Source organism: Sebastes umbrosus, chromosome 3 (genome assembly GCF_015220745.1).
Source record: "Sebastes umbrosus isolate fSebUmb1 chromosome 3, fSebUmb1.pri, whole genome shotgun sequence".
Taxonomy (NCBI): Eukaryota; Metazoa; Chordata; class Actinopteri; order Perciformes; family Sebastidae; genus Sebastes; species Sebastes umbrosus.
Window position 1 is genome coordinate 9,633,731 of NC_051271.1, and position 13,120 is coordinate 9,646,850.

The window sequence follows — 13,120 nt, forward strand, 5'->3', positions numbered from 1 at the left end:
GTGTTGCAGAAATATGTTTTTTTTAATGTTTCCTATTGTTCACCCTGCAACCTCAAAGATTTATCTTGTGACCCTTTGTGGGAACCAGTGAGTTACAACATCACTGTGTAAGATGCTGTTCTGTGTTCATACTTCACACCTTTTCATGCTCTGTTATGCCCTCCACTTCTCCCTCCTTTATTCATATCAATAACTTGAATGTGTGTCTGTGGGTAGGTAATGTATTTTTCACTTTTTTTGCACGGCAGGCTCATTTAAATGTAAATGTGCTAATGTTGTTTAAAGACTAATTTCTTCTTTTCTTCTCTTCTCCACAGTCCTGGTTCCTCTGACAAGGCCTCTCTGAACCGAGAGCTAAAATTGTGTCATGAAAATTGGAAATTTGAAAAACAAACACATCACCGCTGATTAAGAACAGACTGCTGACACTAAAAGGTCTTTCTCTCTAGCCAACACTATTCAAAGTACTACTACAGAACTCCAAAAGAAAAAGAAAAAAAACCCACCACACCACCCCAAGAGGACTCCCAATCCAACACAATTTGAACAGGAACGTTCGTCCCCCTTTATGCAGGAGGCTCCAATGAGATTGAGTGGACAGACTCAGAATGCAAAGAAGAGGAAGATGAGGAACTGTCTCACACACGCACCACGAAACGTCAGAAAAGGAAACACAATATGGCAACCTGACAAATGACCAATTATACATTTGTTTTCTTTTTTTTTTTATGATTTCTTTTTTTCATTTTGTCTCCACAATGAAACTCCATGCATTGGCTGGGAGATCCAAAAAAAGAAAAATAGTGGCAAATGGTGAAAGATTGCCACCCAAATTTTGCACGCCTCCATATCTGTGTATTTTCCCACCTGACCCCCACTACCACCGCTACCGCCCCCACCTGGAGCTCAGCGCTAGCCCAGGGTCCAGACCGTTAACCGCAGCCACATGCCTGCGTGTCGCCACACTCTGCCGCTTCATTCGCTCAGCCCTGAGCCTCTTTTCATTTTCCGATTGGCCAATCATGGTGACACCATCAGATGGTGTGACATATATGCACTAAGTGGCTGGTCTTTGTTTACCTGTCAAAGTATCAGGGCGTCCTGCTGTGGGAGAAGTGATAGCCATGAGGCGAGTGCGAGCGAGTGAACACACGACAGACAGTCATAACACTAACTCTACATGTGCTCTTTCGTCCCCTCACCTATGCACTATTAATTTTTGATAAGGGATGAACAGTATTGCACATCGATGGTCAGATGAGCGATAAGAGAAGTGAGTCGAGGCTGGCTGCCACTGCGGGGATGTGGCTGTGCTAACATCTAAAGTCTAGGCCCTGACACATGCAACACACATATGCACGCTTGCAGACAGCACAACCACTCATAATATCATCTTGTTATTCATAGACATGGAATTTAATTTACAGTAATGCACACGCAGCATCGGCTTCATATTATTAGCTTTCATTTTTTGTTTGTAGGTGTTGCGATTTCTCTTTTTTTTTTTTTGACAGACTTGGTTTTGGTTTTTTGTCTCACTTGGATTGTTTTAACCTTCTCTTGCATGTCATAACACTTTTTTTCTTCAGTAGTTTGCAGTAAGTATCATGCTCAGATTTCAGCGAAACAGTAACAGCGGTTTCTCAAATCTCTCACGTATGGACAGCACAGTAACAACAGCATCATCACATGCATCCCTTGCATTGCTTCACCCCGTATCCCTTAGTCCATTCAACCCAGAGGACTACGCACACACGCACACTGACGCACATATATAATGCACATTAACACCAACCACCAACCGGACGTAACGTGATAAAGGGAAGCCTTTATATTTGGTTCTCCAAACTGCCTTTGTTAATGGTTTTTCATTCACTTTAAGATTTTTAATTTGAGATATTTTTTTTTTCTATGTAAATGTTCACATCGAGATTCGGTATTATTTTCATCGTGACACAATCCAACGAAAGCCGACCTCACAAAATAACTGGACTGCCTAGCTGTTGGTTCTATTTTGCAGGGATAGTAAACAGGGCTGTTCTCAGCCTCTCTAGTAACATTAGCTCTATGTACTAAAACCGTATATCAAGACTATAACAATATATGAAAGTGCCTCTGTATTCCCTTCATGCAATTAGTAATAAACTTGACTTCAGGTTCTCTTCCCACATATAAGCTAAAGCTACGGGGAATGGTAGCGTTGGTGCATGTGGAAACCATTGGCCTAGGACAGATCTGTATAGAGGACTGCAAACCTTTTTTTTTGTAAAGACAGAGAGAGAGAGATCTTATACATATATATTTATGATATATGCTCCTTTTTAACTTTTACTACATGAGCTGGTTGGCAGTCTAGTTATTTTCTGAACTCTCCCCCCCCCTTCCCACCCCACCCCGCCCCCACACACAACCCCGTTTCAGTAACATCACCTTACTGTTACCAGTACGAATCAAACGACACACACGCCATCGCCATCTGCAGCGCAGCATTATAATACCTAGATGAACATGTCAAAAATCGACAGTAGGTTTGAAGAAAAAAAAAAGTGTTTGTTTTTTGATGGAAAGTATTATTATTGAAAAATATGTGTCGATTGAGCCACGTGCAATGCATTGGGTAGATCATTGTGTTTGTCTGTTAGAGATTTTTAAGAAAGCTAAGAGAAAAGAGAAAAAAAATGTATTTGTTTCAAGTCCGTACGCTCCGGGACTCTAAACTAGAGGGCCATGAAAAATCCTAGTCTTTGTAAGTTGGGGGTATTTGTTTTTATTTTCCTTTGTCTCTTTTTTTAATGTTTTATGTGTAATCAGTTGTTTATAAAAATGTGGGAGGGCTGAAGGAAAAAAAAATTCTACACAACTTGAGAAAAAAAGAGTTCTCTATCATCAGATGAAAAACTGGTGCTTTAACACTATAAAGTACATTCAGACCTATTGTAAATGAATGGTAATGAACAAAAATAACAGACCGTTTAGGAAACAGCATTATTCCTCTCTCTATTTTTATTCTTCTTCTATTTGTATAGAGTGGGGGGAGAGGTTCCTATTCCTTAAGGTTGTGACACAAAAGGCATTTTGGTTCAACCTTTAGAAAAAAAAAAAAAAAAAACCTATACTGTCCAGAAACACTTTAGATAACTTTAACCCGTGCACTGCCTGAAACTCACCAGCAAAAAAACAACTAAACAACCCTCCCAATTTAACTCATTCTTATCTCACGCATTGGCATAAATACACGACAAGTTCCTCCCTGTACGGCGGGAGATGCTTCACATCCAGTTTATTCCCATGACCATGTTGACGTGTTTCTGAATCTAGAGCAGGTTGTGTTGAGACCCACATGCAAAGGAAAGATTAATAGGTTAGACCTTTTGTATCCTGCACAGATAACAGAAGCAAAAAAGGGCAACGACGACAAAAAAAAAAAAATCAGGAAACAATTTAAACCATTTATGAAACAGGCAGCAAGGTGAGCCTCTCCCCTGATCCACCCCCTCCTCTGTAAATGACTCTTATAGTGCTTGTGCTGTAGTGTATAGTTTCCCAGCAGTTAAAGGTTGTCCCTTAAAAGTGCCTTTTGTTCACAGACTCCATTTTGTAATCCAGATCGCCCCCTTTTTTTTTTTTTTTCGAAAACAGCTCGAGGTAGCAGGTTGCCCCTGAGTGCCGCGAGGAGGCGAAAGGTCGTCGCCCGTTCAGCACTCAGGGACGACTTTCTTTTTCCTCCCGCCTTCGAAATGAATCCCCTCCATTGTACCTCCCCTATATCCTCTCTTCCTTTTCAAAGCCGTATATATATATAATACATATATATATATATAGTACAAAAGGAAACTGGTGTGAATTAGTTCTTTACTTTTTATTGATAAATGATGACAAAAAATTTGAAAAGGCAAAAAAACTTGTTCTCGTTCAGCTCTTGCTTTTTTCTTCCCCTCTGTCTCCACTGTCTGTTTTCTCTTAGACACTGGAGTAGTCTGTAACTGTGTGTCCGTCACTCTCTCTTCTCTCTCTCTCTCTCTCATCTCTCTCTCTCTCTCTCTCTCTCTCTCTCTCTCTCCTGCCCTCTCCGCTGTTGGGAGGGTGAAAAAAAAAATATTGCCGAAAAACTTTTGTCTGAGCAGAATGCAGTTAGCTCACATGTTATTCTTGTCTGTATGCTTCACATTGTATTACCATACCCATCTTCTTCAGCTTCTCCATTCAACAGCTAATGTAAGTGAACAAATTTACGCTGACGGGCTTTTGGGGGTGTCCTTGGGTGGGTTAGGAAAGGACGACAGGGGTTCAGGGGTATCGGGTTGAAGATGTTTATGGAGAGATCGACAGGGTCGAGAGGGCTGGATGAACTGCTTTTGGGATGTTGAAAAGGGGCTGCTTTATAGGATAAGAGTTTGCTCTTTTGTTTTAGCTATTTATTTTTGGCTTTGTTTTATTCCCCCCCCCCCTGTTTTTATTTCCTTTTTAATTTGGATTTCTTTTAATATTTGCTATCAGGGTATGCTGTCGTTTAGGCTCTCTTCGAGGGTTGCCTTCGGACTGTAAATGAAAGCTACAAGCACCTTATAACCGGACTTGTCCTGCACGAGGCTGAAAGAGGGGGGTTCCATTTGTTCCAGGACATATCCACATCCACACTCAAACCAATCTTTTAAAGTGAAGTATTATTGCTCACAGCTCAGCAGTATTAACCATTTACAACACACCAACCAGATAGATAAAAGACCAGCATGAACCTGATCTCTCCGATTTGTGAGGATCCAGGGAAGTCCCTCCATTGTTCTCCTCTGACCACCTCATGCTGGACTGCTCCGTGTCTTTGTTCTGTTGTTTATTTTTGTTCTTTATCTTCTTAAGCGTGTATGGTTATTGGTGTAATAGGCAGCACCCTAGGCCCCCCCCGACTCCCAGCTCCTCTACGCCTCTGTCTACGCCCTCAGTGCAGCACCACTTCTTTGTGAGAACACCCCCAGAGCTCTAGGTGAAATGCATGTGTTAATTACAGTTTCTTTTCCATAAGAAGAAAAACACAGTTTGAGAAGAGCAGCACCTGATTGAATAAAAAGGATGTTCTTGACTGTACCATCCTGTTGTGCCATGTCGTTCTTTCTATAGACTGGGGACTAAATAAGGAATCAGCTCTGGTAATAGACATGAATTATGCTAATAAGCAAACGCCAGTATACTTGTCTTCATGTAGTGCAGTATTATTATAAACTATTACATAATGTAAATGTTAAAGGAACAGTGTGTTTAGCAGAAATGGAATATAATATGAATTAGTATGTTTTCTTTCGTGTATAATAACCTGAAAATAAGAGTTGTTGTGTTTTTGTTGTCTTAGAATGAGCCGTTTATATTTACATGGGGAGCAGGATCTCTTCACAGAGCCGGCCGCCATGTTTCTACAGTAGCCCAGAACGGACAAACCACTGTTAACTTTTCCTGCTTGGACCGGAGTCGATAACGTTATTCGCTCCAGAGTTAACCCCCGTCACGCCACTCAACTGCCGCGAAACAAGACACGTGAAACCTCTGTTGGTCTTCAGGAAAATTAACTCTGTCTTCCGCTCCACTAGCTCACTTGTTCACAACATCACACATTCGCCGCCGCTCTCTCTCTCTTACTTCACTACTCACTTCCCACGTACACACACACTCTACAAATGACCAACGCTACTCTTACAACAACTGGCTCAGGATAGGCTCATTCGCGTTTTCACGTTGGCCACCGTAGTTGTCCTATACACCCTTAGCACACGGGAGAAGTTTCAAACTGCAACCTCGTCGGTAGATGTCGCTAAATCCTACACACTGTTCCTTTAACTGCTAATTAGCAAATGTTCACTAAAGAACACTAAACTGAGATAGCGAACATGGTAAACACTACGCTACACTTCCCCGTGTTATTATTGTCATTGTGAGCATGTAAGCATTTAGCTAAGCTACAGCCTCATAGAGCAGCTCGTATAGCTGTAGTAGACTCTTTGTGACATCCTACATATAGGGATTTTAAAGGCAGGTTCAGTGATCTTGAGAAACTACAAAGAGTACACTAGATTTTTAAAAATGATCCAACTGAAAAAGCCAGTGTTGCTAACTTAGTCACTAAATCTAGCGAGAAGGTCTCAGGTGTTTATGAACTTCAACAACGAACATGGCTTTTGTTAGAACCATGGATGTATTAAGAGAACTGAATACAGCGTTGGAGGCGGGGCCCCGTTCATTCCTATGAAAGTCACTCAATGGCGCATGATGCTAAAATGGCTCGACTTCCGACTGGAGAAGTACACGGCGATCTTCTGCATCCATTGGGCGCATGGAGCAGGCACAGTAGCGTTCGCTCGGTCACATGGCTCGGTCACGGGGTCACAGCCGTCACGCTGTCGTCACGGCCTGCTAACTCCGCCTCCCAGCCCTCGCTCCAGCCTCGGTCTGGGTCTCATTCACATGAACGGAGGAAGGGAAATAACTCTTGATTTGGCTATTAGTGCACTTTGCAACTATTAGGACGTAATGATTTAAATAAGGGCTATTAGAGGGTTCATATTAGGAAGTTGATTCACCTCAAAAAAAATTATCCGCTGAGTTACAGACGTCTCTTTCCCGATGTAAATCAATGGGGAAAAGTATTTTTGGGCCCAATGGCATCATGTGACGGACACAGAAGTTGTAGTACCGCCGTTTGGCCACTACGAAAATTGGCATCAGCGACAGCCGCTCATCCTGGGGGCTTGGTTAGTACTCACAGCTGCCAAGCAGCTTGTGGAAGACTCCGGTGACGCACAACGAGTGCACGGATAGAGTGCACACAGGTAGACAGGCAGGTAGCCCGTTCAATCATTACATTCAGATACCAGATGTATTTTCTTTTTTTGTCAGAGCATTACATTTATTGATTGCTGTCAGGATATAATGAGAATTTCAATGTTTCTAAAATCTTTGCCAACCCTACCTTTAAGTATTTTCAAGCTTTCCTTGAAGAAATAAATTACGAGTGTTCAAAGCAGGCTTGAGTTTAATTTATAAAACATTTTGGAAAGTGACAAAAACAAAATTTCGTTCAAAAGTGCATTTAAATAAACAATAAAATTAGATCATTTAAAAAACAAAATAATAATAATGTAAATACAGTATACATTCAATTCAAGTACAATTTAGTATTGCTCATTATTCCCTAAAATTGGGGTACTCTGGGGAGACAGATTAAAATGGAGTGCTTAAAATTGAAGCCACAGAGGTCGAGATATCACAACTTTAAAGACATTTGATCCTACAATTCCCTTCATTCAACCAAAACAAATCCCTCCCGTCTATTAAACTCCATGTCCCCAGTTTGTAACGCAGGCTGTAAAGTCTCCAGAGGCAGAAAGACAATATAAAACTGGCCTATACACTCAAAGTGCTTTTACCCCATCCTTAAAGTTTATAATTTCGTAGTTCTTTGTAATAAACTTATTATAGATTTTTATGTTTATGTCACTAAAATATATATTTTTGAGCTTTAGTTTCTCAAAGGCACTATAAAGTATTTGACTATAATTAGCGTGAAAAAGAGCAAAGCACTAAATCGTCAATTCAGCTGCACATAACGAGGATGATGATGATTGAAGGCTGAAGTAAAAGACAAAGTGATGTGCTCACTCATCTGTACCATGTAACAGAGTTTCAGTGCAGTTCAGTACAGCACTTTCAAGTACTTGGTGTCTTTGTTTTTAAGTGACTAAAGTGCTTCAGATCAATTGGTCCTCTCCAGCCTGCTCTGCTTCATCTTGCTGCTCGGCCGTCTTGAGACAGAAAGAAAATAAACAGTTATTTCTTGTGTTTTTATGTGATATGGAAAGTCAAAAAGAGAATGTACTAAAAGATAATCTTACCTGTGGTGCAGGGCCTGTTTCCTGCACTGGAACGTATTTCTCTTCACTATCGGAGGGATTGTCTTCTTGTCCTTCTGGCGGAGGAGACTGGGGTTCATTTTGAACTGGGAGCGGTGGTGAGGCTGGTGCACCCTGGATGTTGGGAGATTTCACAGTATCATCTTTTAGAAGTCTTACACCAACATAAGACTGTAGACAGATTGTGGAGGAGACACTTACCTGTGCATACTGAACAGCCTCTGGAGGAGGACTTGTCTCCTGGACTGGAGGGACGTTATTAGGATAAATTGGTATTGCAGCGTGCCCGGGGCACGGAGGAGGACTGGAACTACCAGGCTGGTTTCCACAGGATTTAGGAGGTGGTGGTGGTGGTGGAGGCGGAGGAATAGGAGCTGTAGCCTAAATGTGTGAAGAGATTGACATCAGGGAAAAGCAAAAGTACCACTTTGCATCCAACCTAGTACTCAGAGGACACGTGTCCTCTGAGTACTAGGGCCACATTGAGGCGAAAAAAATCTGAGATTTCATGAAAAAGTCATAACTTTCCGAGAAAAAAGTCATAACTTTATGAGAAAAAAATCGTAATATTACGAGAATAAATTCATAACTTTACGAGAAAAAAAATTTATATTACGAGAATAAAGTCATAACTTTACAAGAAAAAATCGTAATATTACGAGAATAAAGTCATAACTTCACGAGAAAAAAAGTCGTAATATTACGAGAATAAAGTCATAACTTTACGGGGGAAAAAAGTCATATTAGGAGAATAAAGTCATAACTTTCCGAGAAAAAAGTCGTAATTTAACGAGAAAAAAGACTTAATATTAGGAGAATAAAGTCATAACTTTACGAGAAAAAAAAGTCATAATATTACGAGAATAAAATCTGAACTTTATGAGAAAAAAGTAATTTCCTCCTCCACAAAAGAGGCAATTTCCCCATCAGGTCCATGTGGTTCTTTCTTCGGAATAAACGCAGTTTCTTGCACAATCTTTTAAAGGTCCTGATACTGATAATAATGTGGTGCTGATGTGCCAAAAGATATTAGTATTTCATTATTTGTGAAACCTAAAGTATAACTTACATATTTGGCTCATACTGAAAAGTATATAGAAAAGTATAATATTTGGCTAAAAAAACTTACAAGTATACTTGCAGTAAAAACTATTAAACTAGTAGTTTACTGAGAGAATACTTAAACTATAAAGTGTACTTTGATAAACTAAAAAGTGGGCTACAAGTATATAACTAGTAAACTAACAGTATACCTGTAAGTTCACTTGTAGTATAGTTCATATTATAGTTGCAGTACAAAACACAACTTGGATGTAAACTATGTGTGTACTCAAAGTTACATCTAAAGTATACTTAAAGTACACTTTTATAAACTAAAAAGTGGGACAATTTAGTCTAAAGAAGTATTGAAGTAGTACACTTACAGTATAGGCCTACTACTAGTATATTCATACTAATAAACTTATTATATAAAGTATACTCGAGATTATACTTGAACTATACTTAAGTTTACTTGATAAAATACATTTGAAGTGTACTTCTTTATTGTAAGGGACACCATGGATGTATACAGAGCCACACGTGATGCCACACTACAGACATTATCTAGTTATCTATATCCCTGTTATTAAGTATAACAGTACATGGTTTTATGTCGCTAATCGAAGCTATATATTCATTACGTACAGCAAGCCGGTTATTGTTTTCTGTACATTATCCCTTAACTACATAACGGTTATATTAAACATTACGACATAACTGTTAAAACCGCGCACTCAGCTGTTACTGTTAAGCGTCACCTCTTCCTCTCACCATGTTTCAGTCCGTAAATCTCTCGTATATATAAAAGAAACAGCACTGGACAGGAGTAGAGCAGGAACGAGACACTAAGAGGTAAAACACAATAAGTTTCTCTCCAATAACAGCAGCAGCAGTAACGTGGCTTCATTCAGTCTCCATCAGCGGAGGATGCTGTCACTATGATACCGGATGTAGCCGGCAGTCATGGCAACGTCACATCTGGTTTACACCGTATATAGATAGATAGATAGATCGATGGCTAGATAGATAGATAGATAGCTATAGATATATATCTAGATCTATATATATATATATATATAAATATATATATACTGTATATATATATATATATATCGGCAGTCATGGCAACGTCACATCTGGTTTACACCGTATATAGATCGATAGATAGATAGATAGCTATAGATATCTATATCTATATCTAGATCTAGATATAGATATATATATATACAGTATATATATATAAATATATATATACTGTATATATATGGATATATATATATATATGTACATGGATATATATATATATATATATATATATATATATATACACACATATATACTGTATATATATATATATATATGTACATGGATATATATATATATATATATATATATATATATATATATATATACACACATATATACTGTATATATATATATATATGTACATGGATGTTGTCACTGATGAAAAGTCACAAACAGCTATTTATTTATTTACTTCTACTTTTCTCTTTTTATTAGTATATGATATATGATTGTTTAAGCTGCCTACATGCAGCTTATTGTTCCCTCCCCATTTTTCCATCCTATGCTGAATCAGTTCCCAACTAGGGGAGGTTATTTAAGAGGATGGGCTACGATGAGCCCAACTGTATTCATGTGTGATGATAATGATGATTAAATGATGTGTATGGCTTAGTAATGACTTGTGTACTTGATATAAAATATTATTAATCTAATACTACTGTGTACTTTTTTTTGTTGTGTGACGACCCCTCCACTCCACTAGGTGTCCTGTGTCTTTTTGCTGGTTCTCCTTTGTTTTGCAGGAGAGGGTCGTCAGGTTGATGAGCCACACCTGGGCTTGGTGTGGTTGGGATAAAAGCTCTCTACCTTTCAACAGATGTCTCTCTCTCTTCCTTGGCTGGCACACCTGTTTTGGTTTTGTTTGCAGCAGACATTTTCACACACCCACACATGCCTACATTACTGATTACTGACTTTCCACGTTTATTTAGTTATTGATTGTTAGTTTGTTAAATAAATGCCTGTTACTATTTTTAAACTCGTCTGGTCTCCCATTTTTGTTGCAACCTTTGAGCCGGGTTGTAACAAATGGGGGCTCGTCCGGGATTTGTTTGACCCAGTTTAGATTGGTATTGTGCAGTTGGTTCTACAAGTTGTTAATGCTTGATTGGCAGAGACTGTGGTTTCATGAATGAGATCAGTTGTTGCCTAGTCGGCAGGTGCACCTCATTTTGTAAATTGAGTTGTGCATCTAGATTTTTGGGAGACATGGTCGAGTGTGGTAAGTAGGCTGTTCTGCTGTTTTTTTTGGTGAATGTAAGCAGCTGAATTGGATAACAAGTTGCTGATTTGTTCTGGTGTGTTAGTATTGAGTTGTGCATGCTGGTGATTTTGTGGCACTGAGTTCTGTTGGTCCTGCAGCCAGTGTTAACACGGGTTGGCAGGTGTGAGCTATCAGCAGTGATTGCAGGGTCTTCTAGTGAGTAACGTTTAGCTTTTGTGGAGTTTCCCTGGGTAGGCATAGCAATGTGGTCCATTTGGGCTCGTTGGTTTGTTTTTTTAGTTTGTTATTTTTGTGTGGTGTGCGGTCAGAGCAGTTGTCTCGGGGACACATCCAGAGCTGTCAGGTGGGTAACCAGCTTGCTGGGGGCCTAACCGAGGCTACTGGTTTAAGTGTTTAAAGAGCCTCCCGCTAATCTGCATGAAGACTAGGGTTCAGTGAGGTAGATTAGTTTGAGATAGGTAGTTTAGGTAGGGGGAGACTTCCACATTAGTTTGGTAGACATTGTCTCTTTTGTGCACTATTTGACCTGGGCAACACTGTCTGTTGGCTCTGTTGGTGCCTTTAGACCAATAGTGTGTGATGGCTGGGGTAGTTGGACCCAGTTATGAGAGTTCTGCACAGCCTGGAGGGTTTCTGGGTAGTTGGACCCAGTTACACTGAAGGTGCTCCATTTGTGAGAACGTGAATGATGGCTGTTGCAGGAAGTTAGTGGTTCATATGGTCGGCAAGTAAATGGTTACAGGAGGGATGTGGTGAACTGTCATTGGTTGTGCTGTGACGTGCAACTTGGTAGCTTGGCCTGTTAGCCGTGGGAACATAAGCGCTACAGCTCATGCCTTGGTTGGTGTGAGCTTTGTTGTAGTTTGGTTGCCTCTTTGTGCTGTGCGTCTTGGGACGACTTGTTTGGCTAGTGAGCCTTTGTTGTAGAGGAACCTTTTGATGCTACTTTTGGGTAGCGCTTATATCCGTTCTGTGTGTTTTTGGTAGCTGGAGCTTATGGCAAGTCCAGTTCTGTATGTTTTGGTAGCTGGGATTTTGCACGTCACTTTGTCCGATACTTGCACATTGTTTGACGATCTGTGTGTTAACCACCTAGTCTTGCATTTCCATGTATAGACCAACCCTCCAAAGAACATCTTGATTTTATATCTGGTGATGTACCATTACTGCCTAATCTCTCTATGCTGTAAATTCTTAAATGCTTCTCCAGGTGTTGGAGTTGCTGGGTTGCAGTGTGGTGATTGGTTGGCTGTCTAAGTGACACACTACAGAACTGGTCAGTATGAAAGGTTTATTTTTTTGAAATTATTAGGCTATGTAGTTTATTGTATTTTGTTAGAAGTGTTGTCTGTCGGCATTCCCGGTGGGAACACCGTTTTTATGGAGAGGGGTGTGACGACCCCTCCACTCCACTAGGTGTCCTGTGTCTTTTTGCTGGTTCTCCTTTGTTTTGCAGGAGAGGGTCGTCAGGTTGATGAGCCACACCTGGGCTTGGTGTGGTTGGGATAAAAGCTCTCTACCTTTCAACAGATGTCTCTCTCTCTTCCTTGGCTGGCACACCTGTTTTGGTTTTGTTTGCAGCAGACATTTTCACACACCCACACATGCCTACATTACTGATTACTGACTTTCCACGTTTATTTAGTTATTGATTGTTAGTTTGTTAAATAAATGCCTGTTACTATTTTTAAACTCGTCTGGTCTCCCATTTTTGTTGCAACCTTTGAGCCGGGTTGTAACAGTTGACACTGACTGTTCAATGTAGGCTACTATACCAGAATGTCAGTTTAGTCCAGCTGAAGCACTTAAACCTGCTTTATAATGTAAAAGACATGAAAATCTCACTTTTTACAATATTGGACCTTTAATATAA

General features: G+C 40.0%; 2 protein-coding genes across 20 annotated transcripts in view; one reads left to right on the forward strand and one right to left on the reverse strand.

Moving 5' to 3' along the window:
* Positions 1–5,082, forward strand: part of LOC119485116 (nuclear factor 1 X-type-like) — a 162,576-nt gene extending 157,494 nt beyond the window's left edge. For all 19 annotated transcript variants that reach the window (XM_037764447.1, XM_037764433.1, XM_037764438.1 and 16 more), the window contains one exon: positions 318–5,082. In XM_037764447.1, coding sequence (XP_037620375.1) covers positions 318–332 — 15 coding nt within the window. In that variant the 3' untranslated portion in view covers positions 333–5,082. The remainder of the gene's footprint in view (positions 1–317) is intronic.
* A 2,569-nt stretch (positions 5,083–7,651) lies between these two features.
* On the reverse strand, positions 7,652–9,897 carry LOC119484760 (leucine-rich repeat extensin-like protein 2). Its single transcript, XM_037763836.1, has 4 exons — positions 9,708–9,897; positions 8,097–8,276; positions 7,878–8,009; positions 7,652–7,787 (listed from the first exon to the last, which is right to left on the reverse strand). Exons 1-4 carry the CDS (start codon positions 9,708–9,710, stop codon positions 7,734–7,736), a joined length of 369 nt encoding a protein of 122 aa, XP_037619764.1. The 5' UTR covers positions 9,711–9,897; the 3' UTR covers positions 7,652–7,733.
* Between the last annotated feature and the right edge of the window lie 3,223 nt (positions 9,898–13,120).

Bases quoted from the DNA above. Each gene is read 5' to 3' on its own strand.
- LOC119484760 (XM_037763836.1), bottom strand. The intron at 8,010-8,096 runs GTAAGTGTCTCC...CCCAACATCCAG, and splicing joins AGGCTGTTCAGTATGCACAG to GGTGCACCAGCCTCACCACC. The intron at 7,788-7,877 runs GTAAGATTATCT...TTCTGTCTCAAG, and splicing joins AAACAGGCCCTGCACCACAG to ACGGCCGAGCAGCAAGATGA.